Raw genomic sequence first — 26,992 nt, forward strand, 5'->3', positions numbered from 1 at the left:
GTCTGCAGCAGCTAAACAGGCTGTAATGTCTGCAGCAGGTAAACAGACAGGCTGTAACGTCTGCAGCAGGTAAACAGGCTCTAAGGTCTGCAGCAGGTAAACAGACTGTAATGTCTGCATCAGGTAAATACACTGTAGTGCCTGCAGCAGGTAAATAGACAGACTGTAACGTCTGCAGCAGCTAAACAGGCTGTAACGTCTGCAGCAGGTAAACAGACAGGCTGTAACATCTGCAGCAGGTAAACAGACTGTAGCGTCTGGAGCAGGTAAACAGACAGGCTGTAACGTCTGCAGCAGGCAAACAGACTGTAACGTCTGCAGCAGATAAACAGACTGTAGTGCCTGCAGCAGGTAAAAAGACATACTGTAACGTCTGCAGCAGCTAAACAGACTGTAATGTCTGCAGCAGGTAAACAGGCTGTAACATCTGCAGCAGGTAAACAGACTGTAATGCCTGCAGCAGGTAAACAGACTTTAACATCTGCAGCAGGTAAACAGACTGTAACGTTTGCAGCAGGTAAACAGGCTGTAACGTCTGCAGGTAAACAGACTGTAACGTCTGCAGCAGGTAAACAGACTGTAATGTCTGCTGCAGGTAAACACACAGGCTGTAACGTCTGCAGCAGGTAAACAGACTGTAATGTCTGCAGCACGTAAACAGACTGTAATGTCTGCAGCACGTAAACAGACTGTAATGTCTGCAGCAGATAAACAGACTTTAACATCAGCAGCAGGTAAACAGACTGTAACGTCTGCAGCAGGTAAACAGACTGTAACGTCTGCAGCAGGTAAACAGACTGTAACGGCTGCAGCAGGTAAACAGACTGTAACGGCTGCAGCAGGTTAACAGACTGTAACGTCTGCAGCAGGTGAACAAACTGTAACGTCTGCAGCAGGTGAACAGACTGTAAAGTCTGGAGCAGGTAAACAGGCTATAACGTCTACAGGTAAACAGACTGTAATGCCTGCAGCAGATAAACAGACTTTAACATCAGCAGCAGGTGAACAGACTATAATGTCTGCAGCAGGTAAACAGGCTATAACGTCTACAGGTAAACAGACTGTAATGCCTGCAGCAGGTAAACAGACAGGCTGTAACGTCTGCAGCAGGTAAACAGACTGTAACGTCTGCAGCAGGTAAACAGACTGTCACGTCTGGAGCAGGTAAACAGACTGTAACATCCGCAGCAGGTAAACAGACTGTAACGTCTGGAGCAGGTAAAGAGGCTGTAACATCTGCAGCAGGTAAACAAACTGTAGTGCCTGCAGCAGGTAAATAGATAGGCTGTAATGTCTGCAGCAGGCAAACAGGCTGTAACATCTGCAGCAGGTAAACAGACTGTAACGTCTGCAGCAGGTAAACAGGCTGTAACATCTGCAGCAGGTAAACAAACTGTAACGTCTGCAGCAGGTAAACAGGCCGTAATGTCTGCAGCAGGTAAACAGACTGTAATGTCTGCAGCAGGTAAATACACTGTAGTGCCTGCAGCAGGTAAATAGACAGACTGTAACGTCTGCAGCAGCTAAACAGGCTGTAACGTCTGCAGCAGGTAAACAGACAGGCTGTAACATCTGCAGCAGGTAAACAGACTGTAGCGTCTGGAGCAGGTAAACAGACAGGCTGTAACGTCTGCAGCAGGCAAACACACTGTAACGTCTGCAGCAGGTAAACAGACTGTAGTGCCTGCAGCAGGTAAATAGACATACTGTAACGTCTGCAGCAGCTAAACAGACTGTAATGTCTGCAGCAGGTAAACAGGCTGTAACATCTGCAGCAGGTAAACAGACTGTAATGCCTGCAGCAGGTAAACAGACTTTAACATCTGCAGCAGGTAAACAGACTGTAACGTTTGCAGCAGGTAAACAGACTGTAATGTCTGCTGCAGGTAAACACACAGGCTGTAACGTCTGCAGCAGGTGAACAGACTGTAAAGTCTGCAGTAGGTTAACAGACTATAATGTCTGCAGCAGGTAAACAGACTGTAAAGTCTGGAGCAGGTAAACAGACTTTAACATCAGCAGCAGGTAAACAGACTGTAACGTCTGCAGTAGGTTAACAGACTATAATGTCTGCAGCAGGTAAACAGGCTATAACGTCTACAGGTAAACAGACTGTAATGCCTGCAGCAGGTAAACAGACAGGCTGTAACGTCTGCAGCAGGTAAACAGACTGTAACGTCTGCAGCAGGTAAACAGACTGTCACGTCTGGAGCAGGTAAACAGACTGTAACATCCGCAGCAGGTAAACAGACTGTAACGTCTGCAGCAGGTAAAGAGGCTGTAACATCTGCAGCAGGTAAACAAACTGTAGTGCCTGCAGCAGGTAAATAGATAGGCTGTAATGTCTGCAGCAGGCAAACAGGCTGTAACATCTGCAGCAGGTAAACAAACTGTAACGTCTGCAGCAGGTAAACAGGCCGTAATGTCTGCAGCAGGTAAACAGACTGTAACACCAGCAGCAGGTAAACAGACTGTAATGTCTGCAGCAGGTAAACAGGCTGTAACATCTGCAGCAGGTAAACAAACTGTAACGTCTGCAGCAGGTAAACAGGCCGTAATGTCTGCAGCAGGTAAACAGACTGTAACACCAGCAGCAGGTAAACAGACTGTAATGTCTGCAGCAGGTAAACAGGCTGTAACATCTGCAGCAGGTAAACAAACTGTAACGTCTGCAGCAGGTAAACAGGCCGTAATGTCTGCAGCAGGTAAACAGACTGTAACACCAGCAGCAGGTAAACAGACTGTAATGCCTGCAGCAGGTAAATAGAAAGGCTGTAACGTCTGCAGCAGGTAAACAGGCTCTAAGGTCTGCAGCAGGTAAACAGGCTGTAATGTCTGCAGCAGGTAAACAGACAGGCTGTAACGTCTGCAGCAGGTAAACAGACTGTAACGTCTGCAGCAGGTAAAGAGACTGTAGTGCCTTCAGCAGGTAAATAGACAGACTGAAACACCTGCAGCAGCTAAACAGGCTGTAATGTCTGCAGCAGGTAAACAGACAGGCTGTAACATCTGCAGCAGGTAAACAGACTGTAATGTCTGCAGCAGGTAAACAGACAGGCTGTAACGTCTGCAGCAGGTAAACAGACTGTAACGTCTGCAGCAGGTAAACAGACTGTCACGTCTGCAGCAGGTAAACAGACTGTAACATCTGCAGCAGGTAAACAGACTGTAACGTCTGCAGCAGGTAAAGAGGCTGTAACATCTGCAGCAGGTAAACAAACTGTAGTGCCTGCAGCAGGTAAATAGAAAGGCTGTAATGTCTGCAGCAGGCAAACAGGCTGTAACATCTGCAGCAGGTAAACAGACTGTAACGTCTGCAGCAGGTAAACAGGCTGTAACATCTGCAGCAGGTAAACAAACTGTAACGTCTGCAGCAGGTAAACAGGCCGTAATGTCTGCAGCAGGTAAACAGACTGTAACACCAGCAGCAGGTAAACAGACTGTAATGCCTGCAGCAGGTAAATAGAAAGGCTGTAACGTCTGCAGCAGGTAAACAGGCTCTAAGGTCTGCAGCAGGTAAACAGGCTGTAATGTCTGCAGCAGGTAAACAGACAGGCTGTAACGTCTGCAGCAGGTAAACAGACTGTAACGTCTGCAGCAGGTAAAGAGACTGTAGTGCCTTCAGCAGGTAAATAGACAGACTGAAACATCTGCAGCAGCTAAACAGGCTGTAATGTCTGCAGCAGGTAAACAGACAGGCTGTAACATCTGCAGCAGGTAAACAGACTGTAATGTCTGCAGCAGGTAAACAGACAGGCTGTAACGTCTGCAGCAGGTAAACAGACTGTAACGTCTGCAGCAGGTAAACAGACTGTCACGTCTGCAGCAGGTAAAGAGGCTGTAACATCTGCAGCAGGTAAACAAACTGTAGTGCCTGCAGCAGGTAAATAGATAGGCTGTAATGTCTGCAGCAGGCAAACAGGCTGTAACATCTGCAGCAGGTAAACAGACTGTAACGTCTGCAGCAGGTAAACAGGCTGTAACATCTGCAGCAGGTAAACAAACTGTAACGTCTGCAGCAGGTAAACAGGCCGTAATGTCTGCAGCAGGTAAACAGACTGTAATGTCTGCAGCAGGTAAATACACTGTAGTGCCTGCAGCAGGTAAATAGACAGACTGTAACGTCTGCAGCAGCTAAACAGGCTGTAACGTCTGCAGCAGGTAAACAGACAGGCTGTAACATCTGCAGCAGGTAAACAGACTGTAGCGTCTGGAGCAGGTAAACAGACAGGCTGTAACGTCTGCAGCAGGCAAACACACTGTAACGTCTGCAGCAGGTAAACAGACTGTAGTGCCTGCAGCAGGTAAATAGACATACTGTAACGTCTGCAGCAGCTAAACAGACTGTAATGTCTGCAGCAGGTAAACAGGCTGTAACATCTGCAGCAGGTAAACAGACTGTAATGCCTGCAGCAGGTAAACAGACTTTAACATCTGCAGCAGGTAAACAGACTGTAACGTTTGCAGCAGGTAAACAGACTGTAATGTCTGCTGCAGGTAAACACACAGGCTGTAACGTCTGCAGCAGGTAAACAGACTGTAATGTCTGCAGCACGTAAACAGACTGTAATGTCTGCAGCAGATAAACAGACTTTAACATCAGCAGCAGGTAAACAGACTGTAACGTCTGCAGCAGGTAAACAGACTGTAACGTCTGCAGCAGGTAAACAGACTGTAACGGCTGCAGCAGGTTAACAGACTGTAACGTCTGCAGCAGGTGAACAAACTGTAACGTCTGCAGCAGGTGAACAGACTGTAAAGTCTGCAGTAGGTTAACAGACTATAATGTCTGCAGCAGGTAAACAGACTGTAACGTCTGCAGTAGGTTAACAGACTATAAAGTCTGCAGCAGGTAAACAGGCTATAACGTCTACAGGTAAACAGACTGTAATGCCTGCAGCAGGTAAACAGACAGGCTGTAACGTCTGCAGCAGGTAAACAGACTGTAACGTCTGCAGCAGGTAAACAGACTGTCACGTCTGGAGCAGGTAAACAGACTGTAACATCCGCAGCAGGTAAACAGACTGTAACGTCTGCAGCAGGTAAAGAGGCTGTAACATCTGCAGCAGGTAAACAAACTGTAGTGCCTGCAGCAGGTAAATAGATAGGCTGTAATGTCTGCAGCAGGCAAACAGGCTGTAACATCTGCAGCAGGTAAACAAACTGTAACGTCTGCAGCAGGTAAACAGGCCGTAATGTCTGCAGCAGGTAAACAGACTGTAACACCAGCAGCAGGTAAACAGACTGTAATGTCTGCAGCAGGTAAACAGGCTGTAACATCTGCAGCAGGTAAACAAACTGTAACGTCTGCAGCAGGTAAACAGGCCGTAATGTCTGCAGCAGGTAAACAGACTGTAACACCAGCAGCAGGTAAACAGACTGTAATGCCTGCAGCAGGTAAATAGAAAGGCTGTAACGTCTGCAGCAGGTAAACAGGCTCTAAGGTCTGCAGCAGGTAAACAGGCTGTAATGTCTGCAGCAGGTAAACAGACAGGCTGTAACGTCTGCAGCAGGTAAACAGACTGTAACGTCTGCAGCAGGTAAAGAGACTGTAGTGCCTTCAGCAGGTAAATAGACAGACTGAAACATCTGCAGCAGCTAAACAGGCTGTAATGTCTGCAGCAGGTAAACAGACAGGCTGTAACATCTGCAGCAGGTAAACAGACTGTAATGTCTGCAGCAGGTAAACAGACAGGCTGTAACGTCTGCAGCAGGTAAACAGACTGTAACGTCTGCAGCAGGTAAACAGACTGTCACGTCTGCAGCAGGTAAACAGACTGTAACATCTGCAGCAGGTAAACAGACTGTAACGTCTGCAGCAGGTAAAGAGGCTGTAACATCTGCAGCAGGTAAACAAACTGTAGTGCCTGCAGCAGGTAAATAGATAGGCTGTAATGTCTGTAGCAGGCAAACAGGCTGTAACATCTGCAGCAGGTAAACAGACTGTAACGTCTGCAGCAGGTAAACAGGCTGTAACATCTGCAGCAGGTAAACAAACTGTAACGTCTGCAGCAGATAAACAGGCCGTAATGTCTGCAGCAGGTAAACAGACTGTAACACCAGCAGCAGGTAAACAGACTGTAATGCCTGCAGCAGGTAAATAGAAAGGCTGTAACGTCTGCAGCAGGTAAACAGGCTCTAAGGTCTGCAGCAGGTAAACAGGCTGTAATGTCTGCAGCAGGTAAACAGACAGGCTGTAACGTCTGCAGCAGGTAAACAGACTGTAACGTCTGCAGCAGGTAAAGAGACTGTAATGTCTGCAGCAGGTTAACAGGCTGTAACGTCAGCAGGTAAACAGACTGTAATGTCTGCAGCAGGTAAACAGACTGTAATGTCTGCAGCAGGTAAACAGACTGTAACATCAGCAGCAGGTAAACAGACTGTAATGTCTGCAGCAGGTAAACAGACTGTAACATCAGCAGCAGGTAAACAGACTGTAACATCAGCAGCAGGTAAACAGACTGTAATGTTTTCAGCAGGTAAACAGACTGTAGTGCCTGCAGCAGGTAAATAGACAGGCTGTAACGTCTGCAGCAGGTAAACAGGCTCTAAGGTCTGCAGCAGGTAAACAGGCTGTAACATCTGCAGCAGGTAAACAGACTGTCACGTCTGGAGCAGGTAAACAGACTGTAACATCCGCAGCAGGTAAACAGACTGTAACGTCTGCAGCAGGTAAAGAGGCTGTAACATCTGAAGCAGGTAAACAAACTGTAGTGCCTGCAGCAGGTAAATAGACAGGCTGTAACATCTGCAGCAGGTAAACAGACTGTAACGTCTGCAGCAGGTAAACAGGCTGTAACGTCTGTAGGTAAACAGACTGTAATGTCTGCAGCAGGTAAACAGACTGTAATGTCTGCAGCAGGTAAACAGACTGTAACGTCTGCAGCAGGTAAACAGGCTGTAACGTCTGCAGGTAAACAGACTGTAATGTCTGCAGCAGGTAAACAGACTGTAACGTCTGCAGCAGGTAAACAGAATTTAACATCTGCAGCAGGTCAACAGACTGTAATGTCTGCAGCAGGTAAATAGACTGTAATGTCTGCAGCAGGTAAATAGACTTTAACATCAGCAGCAGGTAAACAGACTGTAACGTCTGCAGCAGGTAAACAGAATTTAACATCTGCAGCAGGTCAACAGACTGTAATGTCCGCAGCAGGTAAACACGCTGTAACGTCTGCAGCAGGTAAACAGACTGTAATGTCTGCAGCAGGTAAACAGACTGTAATGTCTGCAGCAGGTAAACAGACTGTAACGTCTGCAGCAGGTAAACAGACTGTAATGTCTGCAGCAGGTAAACAGACTGTAATGTCTGCAGCAGGTAAATAGACTTTAACATCTGCAGCAGGTCAACAGACTGTAATGTCCGCAGCAGGTAAACAGGCTGTAACGTCTGTAGCAAGTAAACAGACTGTAATGTCTGTCAGCACTCTGACATCTCTCCATTAGTGCATGTCCATAGGATCCTGTTTGTGCATGTGTGTGTTGCATGACTTACAGAGTGTAAAAACAGAATTTCCCCTTGCGGGATCAATAAAGTAAAATCTTAATGTTGTCTGTGTTTTGCTAAAGTGCTACAATTATCTTAGAATTAGCCTAAATGCAGTTAGCACTGAGCTATCTTCTGGTTCTTCATTAATCGACATATTAGCCCTTTTATCTCATTGTTTTCAATGTTTTTGTTTGATGTTTGGTATTAAAATCTTTATTTCTTACACAAAGGAACATTATTATTAAATTCTCCCCACAGAGCACACAGCCTTCCGGATTTTAATGTTATAATAGTTTAACTCATTAAAATCCCATGTTCGCTCTGTTTTAACGCATTAATCGGTGTTCGCTGAATGACAGCCACTCTGACGGCCCGCTACACTCTCTGACAGAGGGCGGGGCTTACGTGACATTCCAGCGTCCTACGTCAAAACTCAGAACCTGATTGGTAGAAGAACCAGGTTGCATCCATTTCCACGCTCGCTATTGGCTACTGTTGATGTCACTCAGATGATCCTCAGCGCGGTGACAGATGTCTTTGGAAGAAGGAGGAAAAAAACAAAAAACAAACATAATCTGAGTGTGGCAGCCATCTTGGTTCCGCTGGCTCCGGCAGGGAGAGAGAGGGAAAAGGGAAAGAGGACGGAGAGGAGGCCGGGCGGGGACCGACGCAGCTTGGATGTTTGTTTGTGTTCAGTCAGGGTTAGATTACTCGACGAAGCAGCCCCGCACTTGGGGAGTCTCTGCGGTGGGTAGTCGCGGTTTGTGGTTTTCCTACGCGGTTTCACTCAGGAAACCCGCAACAATCAAACCAGGAGGACAGCTAGCCGTGGAGCTAAGCTAACGGCTAACCGGACCAGCTCGCTGTTCGGTGACCGAGCTGTGGTGACCGGCGGCGGAGTGAACCTTCAGCCTCGCTCGGGAACATCCAGGCTGACTGTGGAGAGCTCTGACCCGGGTCACACAGCGGGCCATGGTGTGATAACCCTGGGTAAAGTCTCCCTAGGTGTTAGCCCGCTGGAGGAGCTGGAGGCTGTGTGAGAATGTGGAGCCTCGGCTTAATCCCTCTCGGAAGCATAATCCGTGTTCATGGATGAAATGTCCCGTTTAATGCCTGACAAGGTGGCTATTCTCCCGCATTAGATACATCGACAGTCCCGGTAAAATCCCATTGTTCAGTTGTTGGTGACAGTCCGGGATTTGAAGCCGGTTCCTCCCGCTGACAGCTGCATCTCTGTGCCCGGGCCGGAGCTCACACACCCGGGCAGGACTCCGCTCATCACCCGGCTCTTCTTCAGGTTAAACCGTGCACACCGGGCCTGCTCAGGTGTTTGGACCGGTACATGTTGCAGAGACTCGGTGTCATCTGCATGAAGCTGTTCGTTTAAAGGGACGATTATACTGACCGAGTGTGTGCGCGAAATAAAGAGTTCAGTCTGTGAGCAGCCATGGGCTCAGCCGTCAGAGCGGCCTTCAGCCTACTCCTCCTGTCCTTCTGCTCAGGTGAGGGCACCTGGTCAACACACACTGTACAGACACACAAACACACACTGTACAGAAACACGAACACACACTGTACAGACACACAAACACACACTCACTGTACAAACACACTCTGTACACACACACACACTGTACACACACACACACACACACTGTACAAACACACTCTGCACACACACACACTGTACAGACACACACACACACACTGTACAAACACACTCTGTACACACACACACACTGTACACACACACACACACACACTGTACAAACACACTCTGCACACACACACACTGTACAGACACACAAACACACACTGTACACACGCACTGTAGAAACAGACTCTGTACACACACACACTGTACACACACACTTTACACACATACACTGTGTACACACACACACACACACACACACACACTGTACATGCATACTGTATACACACACACACACACACACTCACTGTACAAACACACACACAAACACACACTGTACAGAAACATACTACACACACTCTCACTGTAAAAACACACTGTACACACACACTGTACAAACACACTGTACAGACACACAGTACACACTGTGTACACACACACACACACACACACTGTATACACACTGTTCACACACTACACTGTACACACATTGTACACACACACATTGTACACACTTTATACACACACACAATCTGTACACACACACTGTATACACACTGTACACACACACACACACTGTGTGTACACACTGTGTTCAAAAATAAAAATAAAATAAAAACTTTGGTTGTTGAAGCGATCACATTCACAGTTCATACCCTTGTTGGCGACCTAGGTTTTACTCATTTTCATAATGTAATTTTCTATTTTGCATTTACATCAATTAAGGACACCTACAACTTCTGTTTCAAATAACATCACCAAACTGCACACTCTGAAGACTGAGGTTTACTACCAAGAAGATAAGCATATCTACATTGTTTTAGTTAGGAGCATTGTGGTGTGACTGTGTTTCCAGCTGTGCTGAAGATTCACTCGGATGCTTCACTTAAACACAGATTTACAGTCCACATACCACAACAACGGCAGGCGAGTTTCATTTACCATAAAATCTGGACTATAAGCCCCACCGGTATTAGACGCACCTTGTTTTTGAAGGTCTCTCAGAGAGAAAAAACTGTTTAAACTGTCTTGTCTGTGTGACGATTTCTATTGTGTTCAGTAACGTCAACAACAAGCAGTTTCTGTTAACTGTGTCGCTCGTTTAGTTCCGTCTGTTTTCACTTTCGGTAGTTTGCTCTCCTACTAACTACAGTACGGTAGTTGAGCTCTCAGCCTGCAGGGAAAGTTGTGAAGCTGAGGCACAGACCGGCTGGCTTGACTCCGCTGGTCACTCTTTAACTGCAACATATGACTCTTTCACTCAAACGAGCACTCAACAAGGTTTATTTAGGGAACAACATACCACTGTTTTCTGTGAATGAACGATGATGACCTCATGAATAAGTCTCCCTCCTCCACTTTGATGTTAGCCGGTTACCTTTCTAGCAGGGTTATCAGCTCTGCAGTCATAGTGGCCACGGTGACGGGGGTCTACATAGGCGCGGACCTCTGCTGGGGCGTGCTGTGCACTACAACCCCTCACCTCAATACATTATATTTGAGTTGAAAAAGTAGCGTTTGTATTTTCGCCGGTTTTAAAAGTCATACCGCCGGGATTTCTAAATACTGTGGTATACTGTAATACCGCCCAAGCCTAACACACACAGACACACATACACACCAACACACACACAAAAACACACCAACACACACAAAAACACGTACACACACACAGTACACGTACAGACACGCACACACTGTACACGTACACACACACACACACACACACACACACGCACAGATGATACTTGGGCGCTCAGGTAGATTTCCCACCTGTTTTTATTAAATTTTTAATTTATTCATAAATTTCTGCGTGCGCGAGAGAGCGCAGGGTGGAGTGCGTCTGGACCTGACGGCTCTGATACTGCAAAACCAAGAGAGCAGTATCACATCAGCTTCAGAGAAAGAGAGAGAAGGTCCACTGTCCGTACATCCTTCTTACTCATCAAAACTGAAGCTTATCAGGGCTTAGTTAAAAAAAAAAAAAAAAAACAGAATATCTGTTATTTATTTTGTGGAACTTTTCAAAACGCGAGGTGTAGTCGTCGTTTTTATGACTGTGCACATGCGTGGATAAATTGAGCAGATTAAAATTGTTTGTTGCAAAAACTAAATTAATTTATAAGGAAAAACATATTTAATGTAAATACAAGCCTAATATTAAAGGGGATATATTCTGAAAAATCCACTTGTTCAGATTTTTTTAACTTTTTAACCTGAGTGTCTACTGACCCACAAAATGTGAAATAAACCCATCCAGTCCTTTGTTGGTGGTCTGCATAAGTCTTACAACACAGAGAAAAATGCTCCGTTTCAAATGTGAAATTCAAGGTGTATGAACGTGTTATTAACGAGTCCTCCATTGTATGAACGTGTTACTAACGAGTCCTCAAGTGTATGAACGTGTTATTAACGAGTCCTCAAGTGTATGAACGTGTTATTAACGAGTCCTCCATTGTATGAACGTGTTACTAACGAGTCCTCAGGTGTATGAACGTGTTATTAACAAGTCCTCAGGTGTATGAACGTGTTATTAACGAGTCCTCAGGTGTATGAACGTGTTATTAATGAGTCCTCAGGTGTATGAACGTGTTATTAACGAGTCCTCATTGTATGAACGTGTTATTAACGAGTCCTCCATTGTATGAACGTGTTACTAACGAGTCCTCAGGTGTATGAACGTGTTATTAACAAGTCCTCAGGTGTATGAACGTGTTATTAACGAGTCCTCAGGTGTATGAACGTGTTATTAACGAGTCCTCATTGTATGAACGTGTTACTAACGAGTCCTCAGGTGTATGAACGTGTTATTAACGAGTCCTCAGGTGTATGAACGTGTTACTAACGAGTCCTCAGGTGTATGAACGTGTTATTAACGAGTCCTCCATTGTATGAACGTGTTACTAACGAGTCCTCAGGTGTATGAACGTGTTATTAACGAGTCCTCAGGTGTATGAACGTGTTACTAACGAGTCCTCAGTTGTATGAACGTGTTATTAACTAGTTCTCACTTCTCCTCAGGTGCGATCCTGGGCCGCTCAGACACTCAGGAGTGTGTCCATTATAACTACAGCCCTTCGTCCTCCTCGTCATTGTCATCCTCGTCAGGTTTGGAGAGTCGGGGAAACCTTAGCAAGGTGGTCACCTGCTCAGGAGAGAAAGACAAGAGACTGCACTGCTTTGCCACCTGGAAGAATGTGTCAGGCGTGATCCAGGTAGTCAAACAAGGCTGCTGGCTGGATGACGTCAACTGTTACGACAGGTAACCGTCACAAAATTATAGGACATGTAACTAAGTACAGGTAACTATGAGGACAGGTATCTGTTAGGACAGCTAACTACGAGGACAGGTAACTGTGAGGACAGGTAACTGTTAGGACAGGTAACTACGAGGACAGGTATCTGTTAGGACAGGTAACTAAGGACAGGTAACTGTTACGACAGGTAACTAAGGACAGGTAACTGTTAGGACATGTAACTGTTAGGACAGGTAACTGCGAGGACAGGTATCTCTTAGGACAGGTAACTAAGGACAGGTATCTGTGAGGACAGGTATCTGTTAAGACAGGTAAAGGTGTGGACAGGTCACTGTCACAAAATGACTCTGATAGGACAGGTAACTGTGAGGACAGGTAACTGTGAGGACAGGTAACTTTTAGGACAGGTAACTGTGAGGACAGGTAACTGTGAGGACAGGTAACTTTTAGGACAGGTAACTGTTGGGACCGGTCACTTTTAGGACAGGTAACTTTTAGGACAGGTAACTGTGAGCACAGGTAACTTTTAGGACAGGTAACTGTGAGGACATGGTACATGATGTGACAGACAACTGACCTTCCTCCTCCTCCCCTTGCTCCCCCATCTCTTCTTTGCCCTCCTCCTCCTCCTCTTCTGTCCCTCCTCTTCTTTCTCCTCATCCTGCTCCTCTTCTCTTCTTCTCTCCTCCTCCTCTCTCCTGCTCCTTCTCCTCCTCCTCTTTCTCCTCATCCTGCTCCTCTTCTCTTCTTCTCTCCTCCTCCTCTCTCCTGCTCCTTGTCCTCCTCCTCTTTCTCCTCCTCCTGCTCTTCTCTTCTTCTCCTCCTCCTCTTCTGTACCCTCCTCCTCCTTCTCCTCTTTTCTTCTCTCCTCCTCCTCTCTCCTGCTCCTTCTGCTCGTCCACCTCTTCTTTCTCCTCCTCCTCCTCTGATCTCCTCCTCTTCTTTCTCCTCCTCCTCCTCTTCCTCCTCTCTCCTGCTCCTTCTGCTCCTGCTGCTCCTGCTGACAGGGATGAGTGTGTGGAGAGGAAGGACTCTCCTGATGTCTTCTTCTGCTGCTGTGAAGGAAGTTTGTGTAACAACAAGTTTTTCTACGGTCCTGACAGCAACCTGCCGCAGATACAAAGTAAGATCACCTGTTCACACGATCACCTGTTTACATGTTCACCTGTTTACATGAACACCTGTTTACATGCTCACCTGTTTACATGCTCACCTGTTTACCTGAATTCATCTGATCAACACCTGAAAACATTAGCTCCACTGAGCATGTACACGACACCCCTGACTCACTACATCACACGCATACATTATCCAGAAGGCCTCCTTCTTAAAGGGCCAATAACAGCAGCTCCTGACGGAGGTCCAGGTGGAACAACTCTGATGGGAAAATCTCTCCTTAATGATTCATCATAACTTCTGTCTGAACATGAATTTCATTAAATATAAAACAGCCGTTAAACGTTTACTTCATTCTCATGTCATGACGTGTGACATTTCTGTTGCTGAATGTACTTTTTTTCTTTATTGTTGCTATAGCAACAAACAAACCAGTGCAACCGAAGACTCCGGTGCTGACCGCTCTGATGTACTCACTGCTTCCCATCATGGCCCTCATCGCCATCATCCTCTTCTCCTTCTGGATGTACCGACATCACAAACTGGCCTACCCACCTGTCCTGGTGCCGACACAGGTGAGACACACACACACACACACACACACAGCTTTACACTTACATGTTGTGGAACATGTTGCACACCTGTGAGGGTGAATAATGATGACACAGGTGTGTGAACCCTTCTTACCTGTGAATGTGAATCATGATGAGGACACAGGTGTGTGAACCCTTCTTACCTGTGAGGGTGAATAATGATGACACAGGTGTGTGAACCCTTCTTACCTGTGAATGTGAATCATGATGAGGACACAGGTGTGTGAACCCTTCTTACCTGTGAGGGTGAATAATGATGACACAGGTGTGTGAACCCTTCTTACCTGTGAGGGTGAATCATGATGAGGACACAGGTGTATGAACCCTTCTTACCTGTGAAGGTGATATTCCTGAAATAGGTGTACTAACAGATTCACTGTTCTTTCACCTGTAGCCCAAATATCAAATACCTGTGTAAGCCCATCTAAATCTAAATATCTAAATGAGCATACATTTATATAGTTTACCACATTACATGCAACAACTCGCATTGTAAGAACACCTTCTCAGCGCTCTGTCATCTCACCTGCTGTTATCAGGGTCGGGCAGAGCGACGTGCAGCGTGAGTGGTCAAGCGACTGAGAGAGAGGGAGCGGTGATATGAGCGGAGAGGAGCAGGGATTTTGACAATCTGACAGTTTGCTTATAGTTAACATCATATAAAGGGCTATATTTAACACTTTCGGGGTTAAAGGCAGCGGCCTCCAGATCTGTTCGTTCAACTTTGTCTTCAGTCAGAACGGGCTCTTTTGAGGTCTAAGTTTCGATCTTCTGATAGCCCATTTTATTGTTTATTACACGTCCTCCTTCCCACGCCTTACGATTTCATGAGCTGCCATAAAACTTGAAACAGTCGTACAGTTTAATGTCGAAGTAATCCGTTACTTAAAGTTTGCTTTGCTTCCTGCAGAAATCGCCCTTGTTCTAGAAATGTCTCTAAACATTACTTTTCATTGATTCACATCTCTGGCAACTGATTACTCAAGCCTACAAAAAAGGCAAAATGCAGGAGGGAGGACAAACTGTGAGCCATTGCGCGTCTGCTCAGCCTGTATGTATGTGCACGCTCCCGCTGTGTCTCTTTCTCTCAGGCTGGAGGGGGCTGCACGTTAAGAAATATCCCTGTAATATTATTTGGTCGCGGAGGGAAACTTAAATGATGGAACCTCAATATCGATAATTAATGGATATCAACATGATTAAAACTGGTTGCAAACGCAAATAGCGTTCCCGGAGGCAGAGAGAGACAGAGGCAGCCAGGTGAGAGTCTGTAATCATCATTTCAGGGAGAGTCAGGGAGAATTCAGCTGAACAGAGTGAAGCAGTAAACTTTACAAAATATTGCAATATATATTGCAGGAAAAAAATATTGCAATATGAGTTTTTACCAATATGGTGCAGCCCTACCGGTTAGTATTACCTGTGGATGTTCTCCGTATGGCATGATGACCACTCTTGGTAGTCCACCTGTATTTCTCTCCTCCTGACTCTGTCTCTCTCTCAGCACGCCTTTCATATCATGGTTGAGGTAAGAAGATTAATCCGTGCCTTCATCACTGCTTTCTATTATTTTCTCACTTTCAGGTTTGAGTTTGCATCTTTGTTGTCCTCCAGCCTGCCGCTTCTTCTCTCCAGCACTGTTTTTTTGTTTGTTTGTTGTTGTTGTTTACATGAATGCTGCTGATGTTGATGTGCACGGATCAATGGATGATCTGACTGATCATGATGTCCTGTAAAAACACTTTTGTTCTGTTCACTTCTGTTCAATATCCTGTCTCAACGTTATCAGCTATCACAGTCCTGGGGAGTATTCCATCAACGTAGCTAAAGAAAGCTCACCTGAAAAAGTCAGACTGAAACTAGTAATAACGCTGAAACTCACCTGATGGAACGGTCTTTTGATAGTCTGTTTCTACATGTCGGACATTCTTTGACACACGGCTAAACTAAGCTCCACAGTTAGCCTGGTCCGGAGCAGACTGGTTTCCCAGCGCAAGTTACCATGGTAACTCAGCGAGGATTCATATTAGCTACAGTGATGGAACCAAACTCCCATTTAAAAGAGCCAGACTAATGACCTCCTGCTTTTACCTGTGCTGTGTTTACCTGTGATGTGTTTATCTGTCCTGTGCTGTGTTTACCTGTGATGTGTTTATCTGTGATGTGTTTATCTGTCCTGTGATGTGTTTATCTGTCCTGTGCTGTGTTTACCTGTGCTGTGTTTACCTGTGCTGTGTTTACCTGTGATGTGTTTATCTGTCCTGTGCTGTGTTTACCTGTGCTGTGTTTACCTGTGATGTGTTTATCTGTCCTGTGATGTGTTTATCTGTCCTGTGCTGTGTTTACCTGTGATGTGTTTATCTGTCCTGTGCTGTGTGTTTACCTGTGCTGTGTTTACCTGTGCTGTGTGTTTACCTGTGCTGTGTTTACCTGTGCTGTGTGTTTACCTGTCCTGTGTTTACCTGTCCTGTGTTTACCTGTGCTGTGTTTACCTGTCCTGTGTTTAACTGTCCTGTGCTGTGTGTGTTTACCTGTGCTGTGTGTGTTTACCTGTGTGTGTGTTTACCTGTGCTGTGTGTGTTTACATGGGCTGTGTTTACCTGTGCTGTGTGTGTTTACATGTGCTGTGTTTACCTGTCCTGTGTTTATCTGTCCTGTGCTGTGTGTTTACCTGTGCTGTGTATACCTGTGCTGTGTGTGTTTACATGTGCTGTGTTTACCTGTGCTCACCAGAAGGTGTCACTGTTTGAGATGACAAAATGAGCGTCTCTCACCGGACATTTTAAATACATGACAAACACATTTATTATCATAAACTCTCTGAAACTCAGGCCCCCTGTGTTCTCTCCTGCAGGACCCTGGCCCCCTCCCCCCCTCCCCCATACTGGGACAGAAGCCGCTGCAGTTACTGGAGATCAAAGCCAGGGGGCGCTTCGGCTGCGTCTGGAAGGCTCAGCTGCTCACTGAATATGTTGCTGTAAAAATCTTTTCCATCCAGGTTTGTCTGAGCTGCCCTGAACGCACCACAGCCCTCACACATCAGCTGTCATGACCTCAATATTTCTAATGACCATGCACAGGTGAGACTATTCACAGGTGAGACTATTCACAAGTGAGACTATTCACAAGTGAGACAATTCACAGGTGAGACTATTCACAGGTGAGACTATTCACAAGTGAGACAATTCACAGGTGAGACTATTCACAGGTGAGACTATTCACAAGTGAGACAATTCACAGGTGAGACAATTCACAAGTGAGACTATTCACAGGTGAGACTATTCACAAGTGAGACTATTCACAGGTGAGACTATTCACAGGTCAGACTATTCACAAGTGATCCTAAGGGTTAGAATTTTCACAGGTGAGATTATGCACTGGTGAGATTATGTACAGGTGATGAGACGCATGCACACTACGCTAGCTGGGAAGATCAAACCAAAATTCGAAATTTCATCTCATCTGGTCTATTTGTTTTCTAAAATATTAATGTGTGTGTGTGTTCAGGATAAGCAGTCGTGGCAGAATGAGTACGACATGCTGAATGTGAATGGGATGCGACACGAGAACCTGCTGCAGTTTATCGGAGCCGAGAAGCGAGGAAGTCACCTGGACATGGAGCTGTGGCTCGTCACCGCCTACCATGAGAAGGTAGGGCCCCCTGCTGGACATCAAAGGAACTGACAATAATATATAAATATATGTTTAAATCCCCACAAACTCAAAGAGTTATAAAGGATGCTGCAATGATTGAACAGTTTGATAATACTGAAATAATTGCATTATTCAAACAAAAAAATATATAATTATATCACTGTGCGTGTGTGTGTGTGTGTTCAGGGCTCTCTCACAGACTACCTGAAGGCCAACGTGCTCTCCTGGTCTGAGCTTTGTCTCATTGCTCAGTCGATGTCTCGAGGTCTCGCATACCTGCACGAAGACATACCTGGACACAAAGACGGACACAAACCTGCCATTGCACACAGGTACAGACACGCACACACACACACACAGGTGTATTGTTCGGATCCTCGGTGTCTGAAGGGAAGTGTTTTTTTTTTTTCAGGGACTTTAAGAGTAAGAACGTTCTACTGAAGTCTGATCTGACTGCCTGCATCGCAGACTTCGGCCTCGCTCTCTGCTTTGAGGCGGGGAAATCTGCAGGAGACACACACGGACAGGTGAGTCAGCCTGAGAGAGCACACCTGGACAAGCTCCAGGTGATGATGGAACAGTTCACGATCAGAACCCCCCTGGTTGCTGGTGGATGAAGCAGCTCTGACTTGATCATTCATGTCACTCCTGGTAGTTTCCAACCTGAGGCTCTAGGTCCCTTACAGGGCGCACAGAGGACCTCAAAGAGGACATAGGACAGTCTTTTCAGGGTGAACTGTAAACCAGTGGATCTGAGACCGAAACTTTACATTACACACACACACACACACACACACACACACACACACACACACACACACACACACACACACACACACACACACACACACACACACACACACACACACAGAAACTCCATACTACAGACTTTGTTCTGACCTGAGCTTTCAGAGGTCCAGAGGTGTAAAACAGCTGTTTCCCTGTTTTCTCTGTCGGTGTGTCCTTTCACACCATGAACATCACCTGCTTACACACTTTTGTGATAATAAACCTGAGCTCTCTGAGGCAGAGACACACCTGTCCATTCTCTGACAACACCTGTGTGTCCCTGTGTGTGTCCTCTTGTGTGTGTCAGGTGGGGACCAGGAGGTACATGGCCCCTGAGGTTCTGGAGGGGGCCATCAACTTCCAGAGGGACTCCTTCCTAAGGATCGACATGTACGCTCTGGGCCTCGTGCTGTGGGAGCTCGCCTCCCGCTGCAAGGCTGCTGACGGTGAGTTACTCACAAGCCCCTCTCTCTCATAAGCCCCCTCCCCTCCACACAAGCCCTAATGAAAGCCCCCTCACACCACAGCCCCCTCCCTCACTTTAGGTGTCCATGGAGTTGAATGAAGCTCTCGATTAAATCTGAGACCCGTCTTGGGGCCTCATTTAAGCGGAGCTCTTTGCGTGGGAATGTTCTTACGCACTCATTATGAACAGAGTGGAATTTAACACCTTGCACTTTCACCTAGGAATGCAAGTCAATATAAGCCCAGCTCCGACCGCGCTTACAGCGCTGACCCCACTTACAGCTCCGACAACGCTTACAGCTCCGACCACGCTTACAGCTTACAGATCTGACCACGCTTACATTGCCGACCACGTTTCCATGTTCGGGTGCTTTTGTCTGGTTTGAAACAGAAGTGTTGTCTAATTGGTCTCAAAACCTTAAAAAGAGCGCTGTGACGGGCGTTTGAAATGTTCACGGCTCGTTGTGCGTTATTAGATGTTTGCGTTATTTATTTATTTATTTTTGGGTTTTTTTTAAATTATTTTATTTATTATTTATTTATTGAATTTATTATTATTTGTATTTTTTATTATTATTGTTTTATGTATTATGTATTATTATTATTATTATTTTTTAAATACTTTTTTTTAATTTTTTTTTTATATATATATATTTTTTTTTTTATTATTGTTTTTTATTCAACCTCACCCTACTCTCATTTCTGTTGCTATGAAGCTCCTTTTCTTTGCTCTCATTGGGCCTCATTCACTTAAATGTGCGTAGAAATGTTCTTACTATGCGCATAAAATAAGTGCATACGCAAAATCACCGTCAGATTCATGACACGTGCGTACCAGCATATTTTGTTCTCACCACCTTGCGTGTGTTAGTGAATCAGAATCATTCTAAGGGTGCGTTCGAATTGTCCCTCCTATCTCCTTTCATTATCCACTTTACCTTAACCCCGGAAGCATTTAAGTGGCGGCCATGATAAGAGCCGTTCGAATTCTCTAAAAGTTAAGGAAAGGTGGGTCAATGCTTCCTTTATAACCTCCTTTAGCATAGGATACACCGGACCATCCTTTACGAAAGGAGATGAGATATGCCGCCCCACAATTCCTTGCGGCCGCAACATTTAAAGCGAGTCGCGCATCCGACCGTTCACGAACATTAACGATGATCGTAAAGTGACACAGATGATGTTTTATTCAACATATTTAATTCACTTAAGAATGTTTTGTGCAGTTGTATATTTGTATGCTTAAAATATTATGTGTAGGTTATATCTTATATCTTTCATCATTAATGTAACAATTCATTTCATATAATCATATTTATTTTGATGTTGATTTCTGAGTGGACAGGAAGGTGATGGTTTCACTTTTCTTACTTGTAGCCTGGTAGTCTATATTGCTTTAATTTCAATCCCAACCTTGTGGTAATTAGGATTATTTCACCGGTAAGAAGGCACAGGGGAAAGTTTTTTAGATGCGTTTTTTGTAGTCCATTTTCGGAACATTGTAGTTTCAACACGGCGGACTCACGTCATTATCCTCTCCGCCGGCCCGTCGCATTTAATGACGTCGCCTAGTGGAAAATGCGGTCGGATTGTCAGAGCAACGAGATCGCCTTTCCCTAAGTCCTTTATGAATTCTCCTCTCATGAATTCACCTTTCCTTGACCTCATGACGTTTTCGCGGGGTTAAGGCAAAGTGGATAGTGAAAGGAGATAGGAGGGACAATTCGAACGCACCCAATATCGTCCGGCGCGTGCCCGCAACCTGCAGTCAGCATACTACCACGCCCCATCTCTCCATATAAGGATATCCGATTGGTGTATTGGACGAGAACGGTGAGGTGGAGACACGTAGAAGTTTTTATGAGATGGCCCCAAAAGGTAAAAAAGATTGGTGTGTCTGGGGGCTTACATACCGTTACAGTGAATTAGGACCTACATGTGCCAGTGGCAGAAATTCTGTACGTGCCTCGGCAGTCGCAATCAGCTGATCGCTCATTCGTCACACTCTTCAAACATGTTCTGATGGTCTGATGCGCTCTCTTCTGAAGGCACCGGCTGCAATTTCTTTCAGCAAGGCTAGATCTCTACACTTTCTGAGACGTAAATCACAATCATATATGTTCCCTGCATGCTCTTAATTAAAGTCAGATTATTCAGATGGTTTTGGTAACAGATATGTGGTATTTCGTGGGAGTGATCGATAATTAGATTTAAGACTTTAGATTTAAGGGTGAAAAGGCATACATTTCATGATTAATTAATACTACATTCAGTCAATGCATCAGTTAATTCACATTTTTAATATTTTTATTTTTTTAAATATTTTTATTTTTTTAAATATATACATTTATATAGGCTGTATATATTTATTTGTTGAATGTATTTTTAATATGTCGTGCATTAAGTTGAAAGATTTGTTAACATTTTCTGAGAAAGCTGGTCAATCATTTGTGCGTACGCATGGTCTCAGGAAGTTCTATTTTTGTTCGCAGAGTAAGAACAAATTTAATTAAGAATATATTGATGAAACCCAGATTTGTACTTCAAACGTTCGCACGGTTTAAGCACATATTTGTGCGTACGCACTGTTAGTGAATGAGGCCCATTGGCCCTCACTTATCAAACGTTCTTACGACAGAATAATGGGTGTACGGTCATTACCATTAAAGTTCGGCACTCCGGTCTCAGCTGGTGTACGCACATCTTCAACTCAGTGTGGACTCTGTCTGTCGGAGAATCATTAGATCAGACTATAACAGTGGTAGATAGAGGTTCACACATTTACTGTTAGATAACTCATCTAAAATGTATTTTATATTTATATTATTATATATATACGCTTCACCTCTATCGATCTCTGTAGACTACTTTTTAAATAATTCTGAGCAGCGAGCTGTCAGCTGATTTCTTTAGTTGTGTTATATTTGATGAATTTATGTTTGTTTAATCGATTTACTTTAAAGATTAGAGAGGCTGCTTTCAGTAAATACATGTTAAACATTCATGCGCACAGGAATATCACTGCAGAAAATACTGAGACAAATTAAAACAGAAAAACTAAAAACAGTTTCTTTAAAAGGACAGAAAAACCTCCAGAGATACTAAATACAACTTTTAGCCTCTGAAATATGAAATATTTAAGAATACAGAACATCAACATTATCATAACTAATCGGTATGTCTGGAGATTTAAATCATCAATAATAAGCTGATGTGCCACATGCGTAATCACGCACAGCAGACGCTCTCAGGACAGACTACATGTGACATAATAACGAATAAAGAAATCCGGGGTCTGTAAGACGGAGTCAGGACCTTTTTATATGTAAGTGTTAAATTCTTATGTTTGAAAAGTAGGCCATTCAGATGACAAATACACATTACACAGCGTCTGGTCAAACACTTTCGTCAAACCAGGACGTTTCAGGTTTCTCTTCTCTTTTAAAGTCTCATTAATGGCAAGCACGGAGCCCGTTAGTGCAGCCGAAGTTATCCGACACAGATGCAGGCTCGCCTGTACCACTTGGGCCTGATATCGAGGCTGAACCGATGAAAGAAGCCATATCTCCATGCCGTAAACTCTGGGGGCAAGGACAGCTGAACCGTGAATATAAAGGGCCGTGGTATTTAAATGATGATTGTTTCTAGCCGCCACACTTATCACCACCCGGTCATGAGAAGGCTGTGATCAGCCAGAGACGCATGTTTCATAGGTCCCATGTGGATCCTGTCGTACGATGGTTTCTACACCAGATTGATGCGTGAGGGCTGTTGTCTTTATTCCGGCGAGGTAAATATATTCTGGTGGTTTTTAAAGAGGTGTGTTGTTACCATATATGGTTAATTGGGTTTTCAGAATGCAAACATGCTCGAGCCTGCTGCTTTAGAACATGTGGGATTCATCAACACTGATTACCTACCGATGTGCGTACGATCGCCGTCCTCATGTTTGATAAATACAGATTTTTTTGTACTTTAGCACATTCTAAATTTAAACCGTAAGAATGTAGAACACTTTCTATGCACTGTTGATAAACGAGGCCCCTGGACTCTGAGTTCTGAACTCCCTACAAATCTGGCTTTTTGTCAGAATTTAAATATACAAAGGTCATATTTTTGTCTCACACAGTTCTCAAACCCCCTCCCCCCCACAGGTCCTGTGGACGAGTACATGCTGCCGTTTGAGGAAGAGGTGGGTCAGCATCCGTCTCTGGAGGACATGCAGGAAGTGGTCGTCCATAAGAAGCTGAGGCCGACACTGAGAGAGTGCTGGCAGAAACACTCTGTGAGTCACACTACATTACCCACAATACACTGCTCACACTCAAGCCATAACAGACTGTTCACCCATGAATCTAGGGTCAGAGCTGCCCCTAGTGCTGAAGAGCAGCATTGATAACAGCAAGAAGGCCGGTCCTCACACAGCATGTACATTTTTACAGTCCCTGCATGCTTAAACAAGAACATGTGTGTGGTATAGTTCAGTATTAGAGCTCCTCCTGGTGGCTGGTAGATTAACTGCAGCTCTGTTTGGCACCCCCTGCAGGGTCTGGTGGTCCTTTGTGAGACTATCGAGGAGTGCTGGGATCACGAGGCCGAGGCTCGGCTGTCTGCCGGCTGTGTGGAGGAGCGCGTCGTTCAGATGCAGCGGCAAAGTAGCATCACGGCGCCTGAGGAGATCGTCACAGTTGTTACCATGGTAACCAATGTGGACTACCCACCTAAAGAGTCGAGTTTATGACAAAGCAGAGGACCAATCAGGACGGAGTATGGACTCCCACAGTGAGCTTTCCGTCTTTGAACACAAACAGAGGGTGGGGGCAGGTCAGGTGACCCACCAGGTGATCTGTTGACCCACCAGGTGAGCGGTTGACCAACCAGGTGAGCTGGAGGACAGCATGTTGCCTTTATCTCTCTCTGCTACACTGGCGTCCATCCTCTGACATCAGTTCCTGTTTTGTATAACAAAATAAAATACTTCCTTTTAGAGTTTTTCTACACAATTTGACAGGAAACAGTTTAATGTTTTCAGAATAAAAGGGTGACTGTGTTTAGTTTGATGATGATAAGAAACAGCTTGAATGTCTGAATCACTGCTGTTTATTGAAACAGATTATTTTACTTTGATGATGATCTTCATCAACATCACAAACACTAAATATTTTTAAATCATTGAAACATTTCCACTTTCATCTTTTTATCGTAAACACCAGAAAACACACAAAGTGACACATTTGATTAACTTTAAATAAAATCTGAAGCTCGCTTAGTTTCAAAGACTGTTTAAAAGATTCAAGGTTACCGTAAAGTCTGGTATTTAAGACTCAGTCTGTGTTTGGGGTCTCTCAGAGGTCAAAAGGTTTAAAGTCTCTTCTTGTGTGATGATCTCCTGTTCATCAGCGGTCAGTTAGTGTGCAGCTGTGTAGCTCTTGTAGTACCATCAGTGTCCACCAGGTGGAGTTTGTAATCCTGCAGGCTACCTGTACAGTAGTCGAGCTACCAGCTTAAGCTAACGTTGACAGTTGTGAAGTACAGCCCGACAGCCTGAGGGTCGCCCCGCCCACCTCCTCTGCTCACTCATTTTTAACTGAGGAGCGACTCCACAAGCTTTATGTACTGACCAGTATACCACTGTCTGATATAAACGCACCATGATGACCTCATGACGGAGGAAAGATGGAAAACTCTGTCAGCATGGTCTGTGTCGTTATGTTTCCCAGCATGCTTTGAGCAGCGAAGCAGCCACATATAATACCCACTGAATGGGGCGTACATTCAATCCCGTCAGGTGGCGTTCAGATGGTGATGGACGTGGCATGGTAACATGCTATAGCTGGTCCCACTGGTTTATAGGATGCCCAATTCACACATACTCCGTGTGCGCCGCTGTCTGTCAGCGCCTCGGTTTTGCTCCGTCGGACGGCTCGCGCTCTTTCACACTGGATCCGTTTCTGGGACCTCAGCGCAGCGGAGCGCACCCATGACACATCACAGGAGAACTACAAGATCCCGCGGGAAAAAAGAGAAAAACATGCAAACAACATTGCTTTGTCTTTCTGATGATGCATTGTTGTTCATTCGGTTCCTGTTTTGACGTAATGTTGATAAAGTGATGAAAAATACGATCGCGAGTCCGTATATTGTGTTTTATTTTGAAATTGACCAGATGCTCTGTGTGTTTCCTTGTCTGACTTCCTGTCCAGGCCTGCAGCGTACTCCGGCGAAAATAGACTCGCTGCGTATATGAAACGGAGCAGAGACGTAGTGCCGTTGGTGGCACTCCTTGACGGACCGCAGCGCGCTGTGTGAACATAATGATTGACAAGAGTGGCAGCTAAGTACGGCGTAGTGCGCAGCGCTGACGGACCGCGGCGCTCTCGGAGTATGTGTGAATTGGGGGTTATACACCAGATTTTAAGGAAACTTCTCAAAATCTGCTTTACCTTGAACACACCAAAACGCTCTAAGAATGATCTAAAAATCAGGTGTTTTAATTTATTTAAATTAAAGACGATCAGTCGTGTTTTTAATCATGACACAATCATTAAAGCCAATCAGCTGCTGCGTGGACTGATCAGGGATAAACATTGTGTTTTTATAGAGAAATGCGTCTTAGAGTTTATCGAACAGGTGAGAATGGCAGGTGTGTTGGACAGGTGTGAGTGACAGGTTTGAGTGACAGGTGTGTTGGACAGGTGTGAGTGACAGGTGTGAGTGACAGGTTTGAGTGACAGGTTTGAGTGACAGGTTTGAGTGACAGGTGTGTTGGACAGGTGTGAGTGACGGGTGTGTTAGACAGGTGTGTTAGACAGGTATGAGTGACAGGTGTGTTGAAGAGTTTTTCTGTTTCCTAACGTGTTGTGAGACGGCGAGCTGATCACTGAATATTTAAAGTTAAATTTAAAATAAAAAATATATTTAAATAAAATAATAATGATAAAATATTGCTCAGATTTTATATAAAAGACACTTAATTATTAAAAAAGTTTATCAACAAACTTTAGAGTTTAATAAAACTATTAATGAAACTTCTCTGATGGATTAATGTAGGAGACGACTCAAACTGAAATGTATTAATTTAAACTTCCTATCGAGAGGTGTTCAGGGACTTGCAGGAAATCACAGCGCCGTCAGTGTGTGTGTTTTTCTCACAGAAGAAGCTGTTTATTTCATGTTTGTGTGTGTGCTGTGTTCAGGGGCAGCTTGTAAATATGATCGTTCAGATTTCAGCACAACTTTGTTTTTCTGAAAAATAAGAAAATAATTTATATGTTTAAAAAACTTTCTGAGTTCAGTCTTTTGTTGAAAAACAAACAACACTGACTTCCTGTGGATTGTGTGTGTGTTTGAGATATGTGGCACGTCCCTGCTGGTGCTGTTTTTTTTTCATTATGACATCATTATGACATCATCATTCCCGATCAGGGACACAAGAGGAAGTGTGTCAGCTTCCAATGTGTGTTTTTTTAAATTAAGCGGATTCAAATATAATAAATGAGTTTTATTATTGTTATGACAGAATGAATCACTGCAGCAGAGGTTTTGGTGTTCACAGATGTTTAAAGGACTCGGCTCACTCTTCTTATGTTCTAGATTTCTTATGAAATTGTTTTGAAATGTTTTAATTTATTGAAAGTAAATATTTTTTGAGCATTGCCGCAGTGCGTTCACTGTCTGTGGTTTTATTCACAGTTTGAGGGCTTCTGTTGGAGGTGATGTTGAATATTGTACAGAATAAATAAAGTGACTCAGTGACTGCTCTTCTTCTTCTCGGGTTTCCTTCATGTTCATGACTCATCATAAATCGTTAAATATTTTCATCGTCAGCGGACTCCAGATTTGTCAGGCGTCGTCCAGCAGATGGTTTTCACCGGATATTATCTTCTGATATTTTTCTTAATTTCGTTGATTGGTCTGTTTGTAAAAAAGTTTTCCATTTCAAAATGTGAAGAAAAATATGAAAACTTTTAGCATC

The 26,992-nt window shown here is 44.6% G+C and overlaps 1 protein-coding gene across 10 annotated transcripts; it reads left to right on the forward strand.

The window, feature by feature from the left end:
* The first annotated feature begins 7,977 nt into the window (after nucleotides 1–7,977).
* On the forward strand, nucleotides 7,978–26,777 carry acvr2aa (activin A receptor type 2Aa). 10 transcript variants are annotated; one of them, XR_009675598.1, is made up of 14 exons: nucleotides 7,978–8,991; nucleotides 12,165–12,405; nucleotides 13,408–13,523; nucleotides 13,937–14,091; nucleotides 15,614–15,637; nucleotides 16,964–17,107; nucleotides 17,617–17,760; nucleotides 17,950–18,095; nucleotides 18,176–18,290; nucleotides 18,860–18,998; nucleotides 23,172–23,302; nucleotides 23,564–25,660; nucleotides 25,700–25,777; nucleotides 25,843–26,777. XR_009675598.1 is itself a non-coding variant. In XM_061054100.1 (12 exons), the coding sequence occupies exons 1-12, from the start codon at nucleotides 8,937–8,939 to the stop codon at nucleotides 23,756–23,758; spliced, it is 1,605 nt and encodes a 534-aa protein (XP_060910083.1). In that variant the 5' UTR covers nucleotides 7,978–8,936; the 3' UTR covers nucleotides 23,759–26,777. The 10 variants fall into 10 exon arrangements, 2 of the variants coding, with proteins under 2 accessions (XP_060910083.1, XP_060910084.1); XR_009675591.1 differs by having other exon boundaries at nucleotides 23,564–25,777; XR_009675592.1 differs by having other exon boundaries at nucleotides 23,564–25,764.
* Nucleotides 26,778–26,992: the final 215 nt, after the last annotated feature.

This window comes from Labrus mixtus, chromosome 13, assembly GCF_963584025.1.
Source record: "Labrus mixtus chromosome 13, fLabMix1.1, whole genome shotgun sequence".
NCBI lineage: Eukaryota > Metazoa > Chordata > Actinopteri > Labriformes > Labridae > Labrus > Labrus mixtus.